Below are 17,849 nucleotides of genomic sequence, written 5' to 3' on the forward strand. Positions count from 1 at the left end.
AACGTTATAATATATATTCTCGGCAACATAATGAGTGACATGTGGACGTTGTCTTTACACATTTTACCATTTAGGAGATGCGTATATGAAAACACGAACCCTCCACAAAATAACTCTTAAATAAGTTAGCTACTAAATATTTAATAGTATTGCTTCACTGATTAATATTAAGTAACTAACTGTACCCGGCCACGCGTTGCTGTAGTGTATAAATGGAAAATAAACGCAAAAAGGCAGCATGTATGTTTCTTATGCTTATGTTCTCAATAGGAGTGGATACCTTAGGTTGACAGAGGTGTAAACATAAGGGTTTAAATTTAGTATGGACATGTACGTGAACACGCATTTGAAAATTCTGTAAAATAAAAATTTTAGCTGATTTTATTTTTCTATGTGAGTTTAGTGTTTTATCGATAATAAATTGACAGTAAAAATGAAAAAAATAAATAAAAAATAAAAATATACAAGAAATTTACTGAATATATATGTATTTTCATACAGAATAGTTTAATTTTGTATTGTTTATTTACGTTTTTCTTTCTTTTTTTTTGCATTTATATAAAAAAAAGTTGTGTTTTCTTTTTCAAACGCACACTCAACCGACTACATGCACATAAACACACGCAAGGATTCCGAGAGCAACGACTTTCAAAACAAACGAACGGAGGAAAAAGATAAAAATGCAAATTTACAGTTATTAATTTTTTTGGTAATTTCTTTAACAACAGAAGTTTTCTTTTTTTTGTATTAGACGCATCGCCAGGCCAAATAATATGTTTCTTAGTAACACGATATTTGATTTTAGTAACCTTATTTTATAAAAGAAATAATTGGATTCCTGAATATGAGAATTTTCAATCAGCCAATCAAAATGGACAGATTTTGGATGGTGACTTCATTATTTATGATTATGTTATATCTATGTGTTTATTAGCCAGTCACGGTCGGTATAATCATAGTATCCTTGGAAAATGTAGAATTGCTCCCGGTGACGACAGATAGCGGTCGTAGGACTAAATATTTAGAGAGAGTAATAGGAACTACTTCCCTTAAATATGTTGCGATTGTGATGGTGTTGCTCGTCGGATGCAATGTAGCATTTTATTACACGACTGAATGTATCTACATCAGAGTGTGGCTATTAGGCTAAATGTATTTGTATGTGGCATCTGTTGTTGCAAACCTACAATACTTTGCTCCAAACCTACAATACTTTGCAGTCATCTTCTATATATATAAAAGCCAAACGTCTGTGTGTATGTATGTATGTTTGTTTGTAACGCTAAAACTTTTGAAAGACGGAACCAAACTTGACAAATTTGGTATCATATCGAAGCCCCATCACCCGGATGACAAATATCGAAATTTCACGTCAAACGGACCACTAGAAGTTGGTCAACTGATCAGTTATCTTCGAGGGTGGCCCTCAAAAACCTGTCATTATCTATATATATAAAAGACAAATGTTTGTTTGTAATGCTAAAACTTGAGATGAAAGATTCCTCTCCCCTAAGAATAAAACATATGTTCAATATCTGCTTTTGTTTTTTCATTGTTTATACGGTCCCGAGCAACGCCGGGTAGCCCTGCTAGTTTTATTATATAGGAGAAAATATTCAGTAAAACATTTCTTTTAAATTTTTCAATAATAATGCATGTGTTTTATATGTATTCTAGGTAATAAGGCAAGTAAGGTGAGCACATGATTTATTTTTTGTAAACAATATATTATATATAAACATATATACATCTGTAATTTTATATACATAGTAATGTTGTGGTGTTTACTTGGAATCGGCAATCGGAAAAATTTGTGCCTTTTTCCAATGCCAAAACGACTCCAGTAAAGATCTTTTTATTTGATTTTGTTAAAAGGAAAATCTTCCACTGTTGTAGTAGTAATAAATAATAAATATGGATTTTAAACTATCAATAAAACTAAAATCTATAGATCATCTCTCGCACAATGTAATAATACATTTGAGAAAATATATTCATACTCATATGTGTTTGTTACGATAACCGGGACAGAATAACAACTTTCTAGTTAAATATTTAGAGATTTATAAAGAATCGGAATCGGTAATTGTATCGGAATTTGGAATTTATTAAAGAATCAGTAATTGTATCGAAATCGGAAAAATATTTGAATAATCCCATCACTAATACATAGTGTTTTCAGTTTGTAAGCCAGAAAATCATCAGAATAAGTATGTTACTGTAGAAGTTTGTCTATAAACGTCACGGTTAAAGGTTTAGTGTTATGTTTGCTATTTGACTAAGATCTATCTTTAAAAAATATATACAGTTTTCTATGTTCACGAAGTAGACATTGGTTATTTTTTGGGACCATATTATATGTGTATATTAAGCTATATATTATCTCATAAATGTAACTCACCAGGTTGCCGAGAATATATATCAAAAATTCATAATGATGCATTACCTAGTCCATCCGCTACAACTCAGTATATAGCCTAATTTTAGGCATCGCCAAAAGAAATGAAAAAAAACTTAGATGTTGTTTTTTAAAACGAGTTAAAATCTATTAAAATCCTTTATTCTTTAGCAACTTTTTTTTTCAAGAAAGATTGAAGCCTGAATTTTATCATATGAAAAGCAGAATAATCTAAACCTTTTTCTACTATTTTTAATAGAATTTTAACTTAAAATTTTTCCAAAACCACAGGATCCACCGTCATTTTTTGTCTCAATCGCTAAAACATTAAAATGTCTTTTAAAGGATATTTGAACCAAATATTTTTTTCCATCTAAATACGATTTAGGATGATTTGGTATAATACTATGCAAAAATATAATATTTTGGGATGCTAGGCAGCGTATGTGTTGAAAATAACTCCTGCATCTAGTATCATGGTTGGCACACCATGGTGAATAAAGAAAAAAATTGCAGAAAGGAATTATCCTATTTTTTAGCAAAATGCACAATTATTTGTCGATTTTTTTTTGTATCGATTCCTCAAACCATTTCCTATTTAATGGTATATTAGCAATATTTGGCTCACTAAAATAAAATTATTTTTCAAAGATATAAAAGTAGTAGTTTTCGCAAAAAAATTAAAAATGAAAATATATATTTTTGCTAATCTGAAAGATAATAATTATTATTAACATATTCAACGAACTTTGACTTTAAGACAGGAAAGATGAAAAATAAAACACATTAAAAAATCGGATTTTCAACCATAGAATCTGATATGTGCGCAGTTGTTTTTTTATTTGTTTGTCTTCTACAATCCTCACCTTCTCCACAATACAATATATTTTACTCAGTCTCGGCAAATTATTTTAAGCACATTTGTACCCAAAAATATATAAGGGTTTTGTAAGCAATATATATATATATATATATATATATATATATATATATATATATATATATATATATAAATATCGATTATGAAAAGAGAAGTACACCATTATAAAGTTCATTCTTCACTTAATAATCGGTGAAAATTTCGTATTGATTGGATAATTACTTGATTTTTCGGAGATTTTTGAAGAGAGACTCCGTCAAAGATACTAACTACCTCCTTTCGTTTTGGTCGTGTACAGTTTATATCGAAAATTAAAGATTTTAAAACCTTTAAACTTTATATATATATGCACCCTCTACATTTTAAAATGTGCAATTAATTAATGAGCGCATTTTACTTATCCTATGTTCTAAAATATATATTCCAAAATTAATAATGATCCGTTCATCAATTTAGGAGATAATCTTGTACATAGAAACACACACACACACACACACGCACACAAGCACACTCATATGTGTGTACGTACTTACGTACGTACGTACGTATGTATGTATGTATGTATGTATGTATGTATGTATGTATGTATGTATGTATGTATGTATGTATGTGGGAAGAGGAGAAATCGAATTTAAATAAGACGAAAGCCAAAACTGGCGTCAATGAGAAATCGCTGTGGATAGAAATGACAATTGAAAATAGGCGGAGAAAGACACTTCCAAATAGGGAGGTTAAGAATTAAATAAAAGAGAGGTTGGATATTGAGAGAGAGAGAGAGAGAGACTGAGAGATATATATAGAGAGAGAGAGAGAGAAAGAGAGAGAGAGAAAGAGAGAGAGAGAAAGAGAAAGTTATTCTTAAAGGTGTAATTCTATTAAAACCCAAGAGCACTTCAGAATAAGTTCTTGTATGCTAAGAGAGAGAAAGAGAGAAAGAAAGAAAGAAAGAGAGAGAGAGAGAGAGAGAGAATATGGGAGTGGAAACTTCTTCTTTTTCTGACGCAAGAAAGTCTCTCATTATTTATTTATGGCGATGTGCATATAAAAGGTCTGAATCTATGATCCTAAAATAGAAAATATAAAACAAGATCTTCATACAATTGAAAAAAGAGTTAACCTCTACATTATAAACAAAATTGTATGATTATTTCCCATGAATCTATGTGTGTGTATTTCGTATGTAAATTTAACTATTATTGAATTATTATTTGTTTACTCGAAATCGAATGCATATTGAAACCAAGAGAAGAATTAGGTAAAATAAAACGAATTTCAAAAATCCATAAAAATAATTTAATTACAAAAGGAAACCAACAAGAAAGCATTTCGCTTTCTTCGTAAATAAAAATGGATGAGAAGGGTGTTGCAGTTCGGTTGAAGCAGTGTACGTAGTGTGCAAGGAGTTTCTTTGAAGACGATGACAATGTAGTTTTATAGAAAAAATTCCGCTGGGTACAAGATAAGGTAAACAGACTAATTATAATACGGGACGATTTCAAAATTTTCAATTATAAAATATTTATTTACCAATATAATATGTAAAACTAGAATTTTCGAGGTGCACCCCATCTTCAGAAAGAAAGAAAAACATGTACAATCACTCCGTGGAACTGTTTTTATATGGAAAGCTGGGCACAGCAGACTCGCAATAGAATAAGGTCGCAGAGTTCCTAAATTATTTTTGAAATGTGGGTCAGCATTTATGTCTGTTCTTATTTGATATTTTTACAACAGTTATCAGTAATACTTATATTATTACTTACTAGCAATTCAGCCCAGCTTTGATCGGGCCCTATGTACTGTTCATAACTTTATGTGCATATATATATATATATGTGCATATATATATATGTGTGCATATATATATATATATGTGTGCATATATATATATATATATATATATATATATATATATATATATATATATATATATATATATATATATATATATGTATTAAAAAGTTTGACTCATGTCCAGGCAACCTAGATCTGAAATTTTAAGTGTTTAGACCCAAAATTGGCGGAGGAGTTTGGTAGAGTCTGCAAAGGTCAACTCTTTCAACTTTGACATCTTGGCAGCTAAATTTTCGCCCAAAATGAATTAAAAAGCTTGCTGCATATCTGAATACCCTTTATGTTTCGTCGCCTACGTTTAATCAGAGTGGCTGAATCTAGCGAGATTCAAAATCGGGACCATATATATATATATATATATATAAAAGTTTGACTCATGTCCAGGCAACCTAGATCTGAAATTTTAAGTGTTTAGACCCAAAATTGGCGGAGGAGTTTGGTAGAGTCTGCAAAGGTCAACTCTTTCAACTTTGACATCTTGGCAGCTAAATTTTATGTAAAATTTCAAATGTTTAGACTCAAAATTGGCTGAATAGTTTGCTAGAGACCGTAAAAGTAAAATCCTTTAAATTTTTTACCCATTTTTAGCCAAACTTTCGGCCAAAACCGATTAAAAAGCTTGCCCTGTGTTTGAATACACTTTATGTAAAATTTCAAATGTTTAGACCAAAAATTGACTGGGAGGTCAATTCTTTTAAAAATGTTTGGCCCCTTAACATTTATTGTTTTGTGCTCAATCCAGTTAAAACATTTGATCCCTGTCCCAGAAACCTATATCTAAAATTTCAAGTGTTTAGATAAAAAAATTGGCGGAGGAGTTTGGTAGAGTTTCAAAGATCAAATCGTTAGAACTTTTGCGCCTTGACAGTCTAATTTCTGGCCGAAACCGATTAAAAAGATTTTTCTACATCTCAATACCCCTTATGTCAAATCTTGAGTTTGTAGACTGAAAATTGCTAGAGTAATTAGGAAGGGAAATGTACACACACAGACAGACACACCCACACGCAGACAATTTTACTCTAATAGATATATAGATTTAATTAGTTATGCACACATGTGTATGCGTATTATACTCTCTTCTATTTTGTTTTTGTAATTAAGGTCTAAAGGAAGTAACTGACTGTTGCAAATGTCGGAGTTAAGTAGAGTTATTTCCCCTGGGTAATAATAGATTTTTTATATATGCTTTTGTTGCTTGACTTTTGTAAATGTTATTGTTTTGTAACTCCCTTATTTATTTATTTACTTTTTTTATATATATTCTTGCTTATTTAATAGTGTGTAAGTATTTCTTTAAAACACTTGCGAATTTCGAAGTAAGTTTTTGCTTTACACATCTTTGTAAACACTTATTTAATGAAAGGATTTAAAGTTTTGAAGTATATTTACATCTAATAATGATAATAATTAGTTATATTGTTTTAATATTTCGGTTCAGTTTATATGTTAATAACCAGAAGATAAGAAGATGAGAATGTAGTAATTAAATGTCACTTTCAAAATCACATTGCAAAATGAGTATAATATCGGGGCATATAATATGTGGACAAAGAGTCGGCTGATGGTCTACTTGTGCTGCATGTTTGGTATTATGAAAATTCGCTTGGTCTAACATCTCACACACTATAAAATTGAAACTATTGAATGAAATCAACAACACAAAAAACGATCAAACCAGGGGGCTCGCATCCACAAATATCCGTGAACTAAGAACTAATTAGACGATGTAGAATTATCTCTCCTAGCAAACTCTCCGGATATATTAATTTTAAGCAAACCTAATTTCCACGTCTCTATTTACTCTAACTACTTTAACATGTCTGGTTATCTCCCTTTTTGTCATAAGAACTTCGTCACATACACGGAGTTAATTCCTGTGATATTTGGTATTGACACCAAAAAAGATGCTATACTATACTTCCTCGAATAGGGCGCTGAAAGATAGCATATTCGCCTGAAATAGTTAAACAAATGAATTGGACATCGTCGTCGTCATCATCATCATCATCATCATCATCATCATCATCAGTGACCCTGCTGTTTTTAACAGCGTTGGCGATCACGGATCCCGAAAATTGTAATGCCATTGTAATCTCGGGAAGACAAGTAAAGACGGTAGTTTCTCATTGCTTTCCGTATTGATTCGGGGTTGCATCTCACCCAGTGAGTTAACCCCCCCCCCAGATACCAACCTGGAAATTTCTACGATTCGGTGCGGTACATACAGCGCCTAACCTTCGCAAATGATCACCCATCAAGTACTGGCCAAGCTCATCATTGCTTAACTTCGGTGATATGGCGAGAACCGGTGTGTCAACGTGATTGTGTTGTATAATAAAAAATAAGAGTACAATTGTACAATAAATTAAAGGATACTTATGCGGAATGAGGTTCTTGCTATCGTCGAAATTTTCCGGACCTTTTACGTAAAACGCTGAAACGTACTGAAATGCTGAACTAACGAAATCATGCCGACAACGTTATTTAAGAAACCATTAATTAATTTACTATTATCGGTTTATTCATACATAAAAACAACTAAATAATTATCTAGATTTGAATAAAAATAATAAAAAAGACAAAAATCATATAAAAAAATGTTTGCCATCGTTTGTTATTAAAAAGTAAATATTTATTCATGAATTTGCTTTATAGTGAATGTTTTTTCTTGATTTGAATTTTAATGTTTTTATAATTTTGTAAAAATTGTTAAAACATTATTCATTGTAGTTAGTAGTTACAAAAAAGAATTAGTAGAACCATAAAAAAATGTTCCTATTTTGTCAATAAGTGTTGCATTAAACTATCTTCGTAATAAAAGGAATATTTGTCGCATTGAAATAATGGCCAGCGCTTGATCATGAATACCGACTGAAGAAATAGTTTAGTAATAATTTCAAACAGACAGGTACATAATCTCTCTTCGTAATAGATTGTGCTCATCAGATTGTCTTTCTGATTCGCTTGTAACATTGAAAATACAGTGTTGTACGAGAAAGGCAGGAAATGTGTCAAACGAAAATTTATTATTTACAAAAGCAAGAAATTCATTTTTTCGGATATGTTTCGTTTTGAAAAAGCCTCAGGACCATGTCGTTTCAAAGTTACAACAACATTATCAAACTAATGCTTGTTAATCCTTTAGAAAACGTTCGTTAACACAGCTAGACAGTCGGATTTTTATTTGAAAAAAAAAAAAAATCCCCCATCTTTGAAAATATGGAAGTTATATATATATATATATATATATATATATATATATATATATATATATATATATATATATATATATATATATATATAAGTGAACGTGTCTGTGTATCTGTCTGTGTATCTGTCTGTCTGTGTGTCTGTGTAATTATAAACGCCATTTATGGTGAAATATGTTATTTTTAGCTTTATAATTTTTTCCTTCATAATAATTGATCGATCAAGCTCTAAACTTTTCCTAATACTTGTTAAAAGTAACAAAAACTGCTTTCATTCTATTCTTACATCAAACATAAATTTTTAGCTTTATATTTGTCAGTTTTAATATCACTTTTAGTCAGTTTTTAATTTCATGATTAAAACCATTTTCCCTTTCTTATTTTCTAATTAATAATAACAATGAGCCACGCTCCCTTTTATAAACTGTAAGAATATACATATATATACTGTATTTTTCCCAATTCTTTATTGCATAAATCAAGTTGACAAAGACTTTTATAAGAACTTGGTAGCAATTAAAAGGGTCGCTTTTGTTAACCCTCTGGGTGATGCAACTTGTTGGAATGTCATAACCATCATCTACGGAAATCCATGTCTTCATAGTTAAAGTTAATTTTCAAAAAGGGGAGATAACAACTTTTTGTAACCGTAACAGGCTACCGTATCTTGAAAAAAAAAAAAAAACCGTAATACGCAGATACAGTTAATACTTATAATTTTCACACTGTTAATTTTTCTTTTGGTATCGATTTCTTGAAGCATTCATTATGTACATGAAAAGTTACACATTCTAAAATAAAATGTTTAATTTATTTTTAGATATTTAAAAGTATGCCTATTTTAGCGTTTTCGTAAAAAATATTTTATCATCTGAAAGATAATAATTGTCGCGAAGATTGACTCTCCACCTCTCTGACTCTAGCTCCATATCACAACATTTGAAGGGACATAGCTGCCAACATTCGGAATTTCGAAGAATTATGGTAGAAAATACAGTGAGAGAAATGTAAATAGGCTAAGAATACTCGAAGCATTGTACATTAAAACAAAGAAACCTCAAATAAATAATATTAATTATAAGTGCAGCCGGAACATTTTGAAATGTTTGGGATAAATGTTTAATAATATATATATATATATATATGTGTTTGTATATATAAGTCTGTTTAATATATGCACAAAAAAAAAATTCGCCCACTTAACTTGTAACAAATTACCACGTGACTAGGAAAAAAATATTTAAAAAAAATCCCTACATTTATTTCTACAATATGCCTGAGGATGATAGAAGTACTGTCGAAAGCGCTCGCGATTATGGATCCAACATATACAATTTCGAGAAAAACATAAAAAGGACTATTCGGAGATTGGAGAAGATAAAAAGGCAAATTGTAAAAGAGAATAATTCCGTGCTATTCAATAATATTTTTCTAAATGAGAAAATGTTGCCTAAATATACACAAGATAATAATTATTGATAACAAATTCAATTAATCTCACATTTCAAAACGCAAAAGCTAAAAAATTAAACACATTCAAATTTCGGATTCCAATCTTCGATATCGAAGGCTCCATGTGAAATTTTGTTTTGTTTTTCTTCACTCGTTCACTCTCCTACCACAAAATGAGTGTGTGCTTAATGGATCACCTGGACTTTAAAGGGGTCGGACAAGGGACAAATGAGGAGGGGGTGCGTGAAATCCCCCAAAATATACTCATATAACGAATATGAAAAAAAGTGCATCCTTTACTTATTAATCGGTATTAATTGATTAGATAATTACCTGATTTTTGGTAGATTTTTAAAGACAGGCTCTGTTACAGAAACCAATGACACTCTATAAGTTTGGCGGTTACTAACATCTCCGAATGGCATCTCTAGATATATCTATCTTTGCCACATTTGCCCGGCTTATAACTTATAACCGGACATAAAATAAGTTTCCAGACTTCTTTCGTACGGGCACTTTTATTTGTAGCACATGCATGAAACTCTTTTTCGAATTAATCTCTTCCGGCTGCAACACACTTGTTGTATCGTTTCGACAATTTCTGGAAGACCCCATAGATATCCTCTTGTGTGAACGCCACTGACCCTCGTCACAGCCTCTTTCAGTTCCTCAATCGTCTCATAACGACAGCCTCTAAGGTTTTCCTTGAGCTTAGGGAATAACCGAAAGTCACAAGGAGCAAGGTCTGTGCTATAAGGAGGTGGAGGAACTGTGATAATGCCCATCTTGGTCAAATAATCTGTGATGGAAATGTGGACTGGAGCATTGTTCTGGAACAAACTTCGCGCAAATCATCCGGGCAGTTCATCGGGAATAATTGTATATTTCCCATACTGACACCAAACTGTGCACTTATTGTATCTATAAACACATGACGGTTCTTATTCATGGCATTCTTTATTTGGCCAATCAACTCTTGTGTTCTGATTTCCTTACTCATCCCACACCTTTTATCATCCCTCACATATTCCCTGCCCTCATTGAATCTCTTATGCCACTCAAAAACTGATGCTCGATTCATGCAAGATTTTTCCAAAGCATTTTGAAGTATTCCATAGTTTCTATGGCATTTACCAAATTTAGAACAGAATTTTATTGCATATTGTTCTTCTGAATTGACCTCACATCCAGATGGCATTTTTGAAATTCACCAGCTGTGACAATCAGGATTTAGTGGGGTGTATTCCAATTCCTGCTATAGCTGTTCATTTGAACCTAAAATCATAAAAATTGGTAAGTCGTCTCATAAGATGTAGATCAATAACATACTGAATTATCAAGAGTCTTCGACAATTTTAAATGCATGCACAAGAAATGTCTGGAAACTTATTTAAGGCCTTTATATATACACTAGCTAAAATACCCACGCTTCACACGGGACTTTGCTGTACGCTCGGATACCCGCTTCGCGGTTACTCTTGCAGTAAGTGGATGTTTCAAGAGCAACTATTGCTTAAGGTGTTTAAAATTTTATAACTATCTCCTGAAGTGACTGAAACTATGAATTTTAAATATGTTATATCAAAATTGACACTTATATTGTTACACAATTGAAACAAAGAATCACAATGATTTATTTAGGGGATAGAGGTGCTCTGATTCAAATTTACAAAGAAGGCATCCTCATACAGTACTGTTTCGCTGTATCGGAGATCATCAGTGCGACTAGACAAGCAACTACCTCAAGCCAGGATCAAAACTCGACCGCCCAAAACGACAGTCGAAACTTCTAACCGTTTCGCTATTCGACTACTGCTAAATGAGCAGTGAATTAATACTTTTTTGACATCGCCCAAATGCCTAAGCTCGATTTGTTTACACAAAGAACATTGCTTAATACGCTAATGGCAGTTTGTATATCACTTCCCAATATGCTGAACCCAAGATAGGAAGCATTATAGTCATCCACATTCAGTACTGTTTCGCTTTATCACAGCTCATAAGTACGGCTAGACAAGCAACTATATATATATATATATATATATATATATATATATATATATATATATATATATATATATATATACGGATTGTTATATGAAATTTATATATATATATATATATATATATATATATATATACGGATTGTTATATGAAATTTAAATGAGAAATTTGAAAACTTTGAAGTGTCAGATATAATGATAAAATCATTTTTATTTACTTTTTTCTTGTAAGTTCAATATTTCGCTAATAAATAGCTTCATCAGGGCAGAGTCTCGTCCATGAATATTTTTACGTTTCCAAAAACGTCTTACACGTTTTCTCTGTACATATAACTGATATTTCCATCATACAAATCACCAGAGAATGATAAATATTATAGAAATAACAAATACACATACTAAGCTATGAAATAATATTCGAAGAAAAATATCCTCACAATACAAGTACGCTTAATCGCAATATATTAGGGATTAAATCAAATTAAAAATCAATTGTGTTGATGGTAATAATGTTAAAAATGGTAATAGAAATGATGATAATAATTATAGTAATTTTAATAATTAGAGTAATAGAGTTAATAACGTTAATAATGAAGCTAATAATAATATTAAATAAATATTAAATATAATAGAATAATAATGATAATATTAATGATAATATTAATGATAATAATACTAAAAAAATTATAATTATGATTATGAAAATAATGATGATAATAATATAAATAATATTAATAAAAATAATAATATTAATGATAATGATGATGATAATAATAATGCTAATAATGTTTATAATAATTATGATGATGATGAAAAAATACTGAACAAAACAGAAAACAGAGAAACAAGGGATATTACGAGAAAGAAAATTAGAAAGAGAAACAGCTACACAGACGATTCATAAGGATAACAAAAGATGAAACTGACGAAAACCCTTGGACATGGCTACAAAAGGGAAAACTAACAGAGAAACTGAATGCCTAATAACAGTAGCACAAGATAATGCAATTAGAACCAATCACATCTTAACAAGGATTGATAAAGCACAATCTGTGGGCAAGGAGAGGAAACGATTAACTACATAATAAACGAATGCAGCAAAATACATCCAAGAGAATACAGGAACAGACACAATCAAGTGGGATTTGCAGTACACTGGGATTTATGCAAAAAACTACACCTTGAACACCCAGAGAAATGGTACAAGCACAAACCAGCAGCAGTATTTGAAAACGGAAACCACAAAATCTTATGGGACATAAACGTACAAACAGATAAACCCATCCAAGCTAGAATATTGGATAAGAAAATAGTTTACTAAAAGGAAAAGTCCCGCGAAATCGTTGATTTAGCTGATCCAGCAGACTACAAGGTAAATATCAAGGGGACTGAGAAGCGGAATAAATACACAGAGTTGGCTAGAAAGCTGAAAGATTATGAAGAACGTCCAGATAACATCAGTAATAGTAAGAGAATTCCGAAAAAACTTTGAAAAAAAAATGGAGAAATTTAAATAAGAGGAATGGTTGAGAAGATACTACGGATAACAATAATGAAAACTGCTAAAATATTAAGGAATATCCTTGAATGCGGAGAAAAATGTACATGAGCCATGGGCACTAACCGGTTATACAGAAGTTGCTACAGAGGTAAAACACAAAATGCTACATAGAATCAAGAAAACAGAAACTGTATAATATAAGTTAACCCCCTCCCCCAAAAGTGATGGCATCAACTAATGCCACACGATGAGGGCCAAGGAGGATAGAAAATCTGAAACAAGAAAGCACTAACCAGAACTCCACTGGATGAGTGCAAAGATGACTGGGATCTTGGGGGAGGCTTATTGCTACCCAAATTCCAGTGAAGACTAATGGTCGCTGCCAATGAGAAATCAGTGGTAAACGGCTGTTGTGATAAGGCAAAGGAATTGGCAAATGTTATAAAAAAAGAGGTGGACAGTACTAGAAATATGGGGAGACTATCTGTTCCTCAGACTACAGGGAACACCATAGGTTGTTCTCAAAGAGAAATCTTTGATGTTGATCTGCGTGAAAACTTCTAGTGAGTTAATAATAATTTTTATCGACAGAAGCAACAGTTAATATATCATTTCATACGCTGTAATATCATATACACTGTAATATCATATACGCGGTAATATGATATACGCGGTAATATCATATACGCTGTAATATCATATACGCGGCAATATCATATACGCGGTAATATCATATATGCTGTAATATCATATACGCGGTAATATCATATATGCTGTAATATCATATACGCGGTAATATCATTTCATACGCTGTAATATCATATACGCGGTAAATGAATCGGATATTTAAATATATTTACATTTTATTAAAATTTTACAAAGAAAAACACATTCTTAAATTATTGAAGCTGTTGCAATCTAATTGAAATTGTAAGAATACAAACAACGAAGATGAAAGCGACACGAGACAGAATAAAATAAAAATGACCCAATGACTTTTTAAAGTCTAAATTAACTGGATATTTTTTTTGTTAAATTCTTATTTCATGTTTAGACCTATGTCACCTGAAGGCAGAGTTTGAGCAGTCAGTTCTGCAATCTGACAACCTCACCCTTTACCGTCCCAAAATTGATTGTCCGCGATCTCACTGATATTTGATTGGTCGGTACATACCTGTTGGTCGAAAGCTTGGTATGTCAACAGGTGGGTAAAAAAACGAGAAGAAAAAATAAGGTCGTTGGAGTGACTATGCATGCGTGTGGAAGTCAAGTACAAAAAACGATGAAATGCCTCAGAGGAAAGGCTTTTCATAAGAGTGTGAAGATGGCGGTTAACGGTGGGTCGAACCAGTGGGATGACGAGCAATGGTGTGGGCGCGAGGGCGGGATAGATCTGCTTGATGTTTGGTTAAGGGCAAGACAGACGACAAAAAAAAAAAAGAAAAAAACACTGACTCGTATTTGTAGCTGTATCAGTAGGTCATAAAGAAAAAAGAAACGAAATGAAAATACGAAAGTCCCCCCCCATCTCGAAATAATGAGAAAAAAATTACTAAAACATTAAGAGAGGACAGACTACGGCCAACATCTAACGATACATCGAAAAGTTTAAATGCATTTCATTCCTGCCAGGGTTTTTTCCCTTAGAATCAAAACCAATTGAGTTTATGCCATTTCTGAAATTATCTTTTCCCTGATGATTACCGCATATTGCTAGTCCTTTGCAATTCTAGGAGGTCAACCCTCCCAGGCTTTATCTTTTCTCTTTCAGAAGGGGTTAGCTTATTTCTAATCGCCTGAAGCACTTCTAACGGGGAATATCGACAGAGCTGCCCAGGCATCTTTTACAAATTAAAGAGCTCCTCCTCGGGGGTGCTGACTTTTCAATCTCACTTTCTGACTCTTGTCTCACATTTCTGACTGTAGGAGAGAAATAAATATTTCTTATGGGTTTCCAATTGTTATGCCCCCCCACCTTTCTCGACTGAAATAATATGTTCTAGGCCTGACGCAAGACGCTAGAACTGATAATTTAAACATTAATATGGCGGCCCACTTAGTTGTATTTCCTACATCTTACTTAAAATGTTGTCAGAAAAAAGATTGATTTAATACTAGCGACATAATTTTTGCATTCGTGTAGTATAATTAACCACCTAAAAATTGAAAATAAACGAAATATGCAATACATTATTTAACTAAACGAAAACATTTTATTTTCTGCCGACCCGTATACTTTTAAAGTTCTGAAACTATTTGTAAGTTTAGTTATTTCAAAATATGTTCCATTACTTCTATTAAGCCAAATACGTGGCAATCTAAAATGGCGGTCAATGTTTTGTAGAAATGGTCGCCAATTTCAGACTTAAACAACAGTAAAAAAGCATACGGTATCAGTAACCTTAAGCCCGGGAGTGGTTGCCAGTCGGGTTAATGTAAGTTTTCTTTTATATCTTTTACGTTTGAAAGTAGCAACCAACTCCAAAAATCGACGCTACTTTTTGATTGACCCGTGTTTGTCTAATTGAAAATAGCGAAACAAATTTTGAAATAACAAAACCTACAAACAGTTTTACAACTTATTAAGTTGGCAGATAATAAAATTTTAATACGTTTCATAAAAGTTATTAGTTTTATATTGTATTCATTTTCGATTTCTCAACTGTTTTCTATACCGCATGACTGGCACAATTTTCATCGTTACTGAGTAATCCCAGTATTCACGTTCAGATTTAAATTCCATCAAACTTCCACATTTTTGAAACTTCTTCTGATGTTAAATGTGCAAATGCCCTCCGCCTGACCAATCGCCACTAAGCTTAGCCGAAACATCAGTTACGGTTTAATTTTGAACTGATTTAATTTTTGTGATATTTAGATCAAATATCAAAATCAAGGTCACGAAAAAGGTCATACTTTTGGAAATGACTTCCGTTTTCACCGTAAACACGCTTGACATATATAAAGTGCAGCATCTCATATGACCTTGACATTGAAAGTTCTTTCACGATCCAAGTTGTGATAGAATTCTAACCACCGATTTTTCCAAATATGTGTCGATATGATACCCTTTAATAACAGTAAACTTCAGCCTGATAAGATAAATAGTTTTTGAGTCATAACAATTTCTATGTCAGAACTAAGACTATGACAAGAGAATATTCTTTTCATTATTTTAACTCTCGAGTATATATCCGACACAGTAAGACACAGTTAATAAATTGAAAACCACATCACTTTATCTAAAAACATATAAGATATTTACTGATATATACTCGAGAGTCAAAATGATGGAACGAATATTCTCTTGTCTTAGGCTTAGCCATAACTTCGCGAATGTTTCATATGATATAGAAAAGTAAAGCCCACATAAAACTTTGCTGTATTCTTACGTTGCAAGATGAGGATATGCTGTTTCATGATTAACTAATATTCTTGTTTATATATAGTTTGAATATAATTCAGAGTTTAATCTATTTTTTATGCATGGGAAATTAAACGAAACAAAGATAAATATGACGACCCCAGAATAATGTGTAAATATAGCGTAATGTTCAGAACAAATCTAATGGCATAAAAAGTAGTAAATTGATAAATACAGACATCTTTGACATTGCTAAAAAATAAATTGGTATTATAGAGACATTTAACAGGAAAAATATCATCCGAATAGCTTAATGGAGCCCTCGAAACACTGTACGCTTGATCAACAACCTCTATGACAACTCTCATTCAACACTAGTATCTTTCTCCAAGACAGCCATATTAGTTGATAGTTATTATAATGAACGATCTCCAAATAGGTTCAAAGAGACATTGAAATGTCCAATATGGTGGATAAAATCAAAATGGTGATAAGTAAAAATACAGTATAATTAACACTCGATAAGTAATAAACCAAACAACAAAGAAACCAAGAATAATTTCTATAAAACGCATTAGAATGAACTTCTCTCCCAGTGTCTGGTAGAGACAATTTGTAAGATTTTTAACAGAAAAGGTACATAATAGTTTACACTGAAGAATTGATAACCCTACTCGAAAAAGAAAAAAAAATATCGAAACCCATATAGTTTTAACGTTCAGAAACGATTTGTAAGATTTTTCAACGGGAAAACATCTTAAAGCCTGGTGCAAGTATTAAAACTTCCCGGATCTAATAGAGAAAATCAGTCAAATGTGATCTAAATAGATTATGTTTTGTTATATTTTTTGTTTACGAGTTCTCAAGTGTTAACTATTCTGTACTTTACCGTTGGATAAAATTGGAATATCCAACATGGTGGATGAAATCGCAATATTTAAAATGGTGGTTAAAACCTGTAAGAAAAGAAACAGCACTTACCTTTTTTCTGAACTGACCGAATTATTTTTCACTTTTGGTTTTGTGGCAAAAGAGCTGAAAAATAATTAAAAAATAATTGTCAAATAAATAGTTTTATCTGTTCTTCTTACGGCATATCAACCATTTTAGTGATATTTAATGGCAAAAACAATGCTTATTGTGAACAATCTATATAATTATAAAATTCAAATAACCTTGTAACGA

The 17,849-nt window shown here is 31.7% G+C and overlaps 1 protein-coding gene across 1 annotated transcript in view; it reads right to left on the reverse strand.

Moving 5' to 3' along the window:
- LOC145276641 (chitin synthase chs-2-like) overlaps window positions 1-17,849 on the reverse strand; it is a 270,308-nt gene that overhangs the window by 187,765 nt on the left and 64,694 nt on the right. Inside the window, exon 13 of the mRNA XM_080127832.1 lies at window positions 17,646-17,699. Within this exon, the coding sequence (XP_079983958.1) occupies window positions 17,646-17,699 (54 nt within the window). The remainder of the gene's footprint in view (window positions 1-17,645; window positions 17,700-17,849) is intronic.

The sequence above is a fragment of the Euprymna scolopes genome, chromosome 5, assembly GCF_053919585.1.
Source record: "Euprymna scolopes isolate OS-2025 chromosome 5, ASM5391958v1, whole genome shotgun sequence".
NCBI lineage: Eukaryota > Metazoa > Mollusca > Cephalopoda > Sepiida > Sepiolidae > Euprymna > Euprymna scolopes.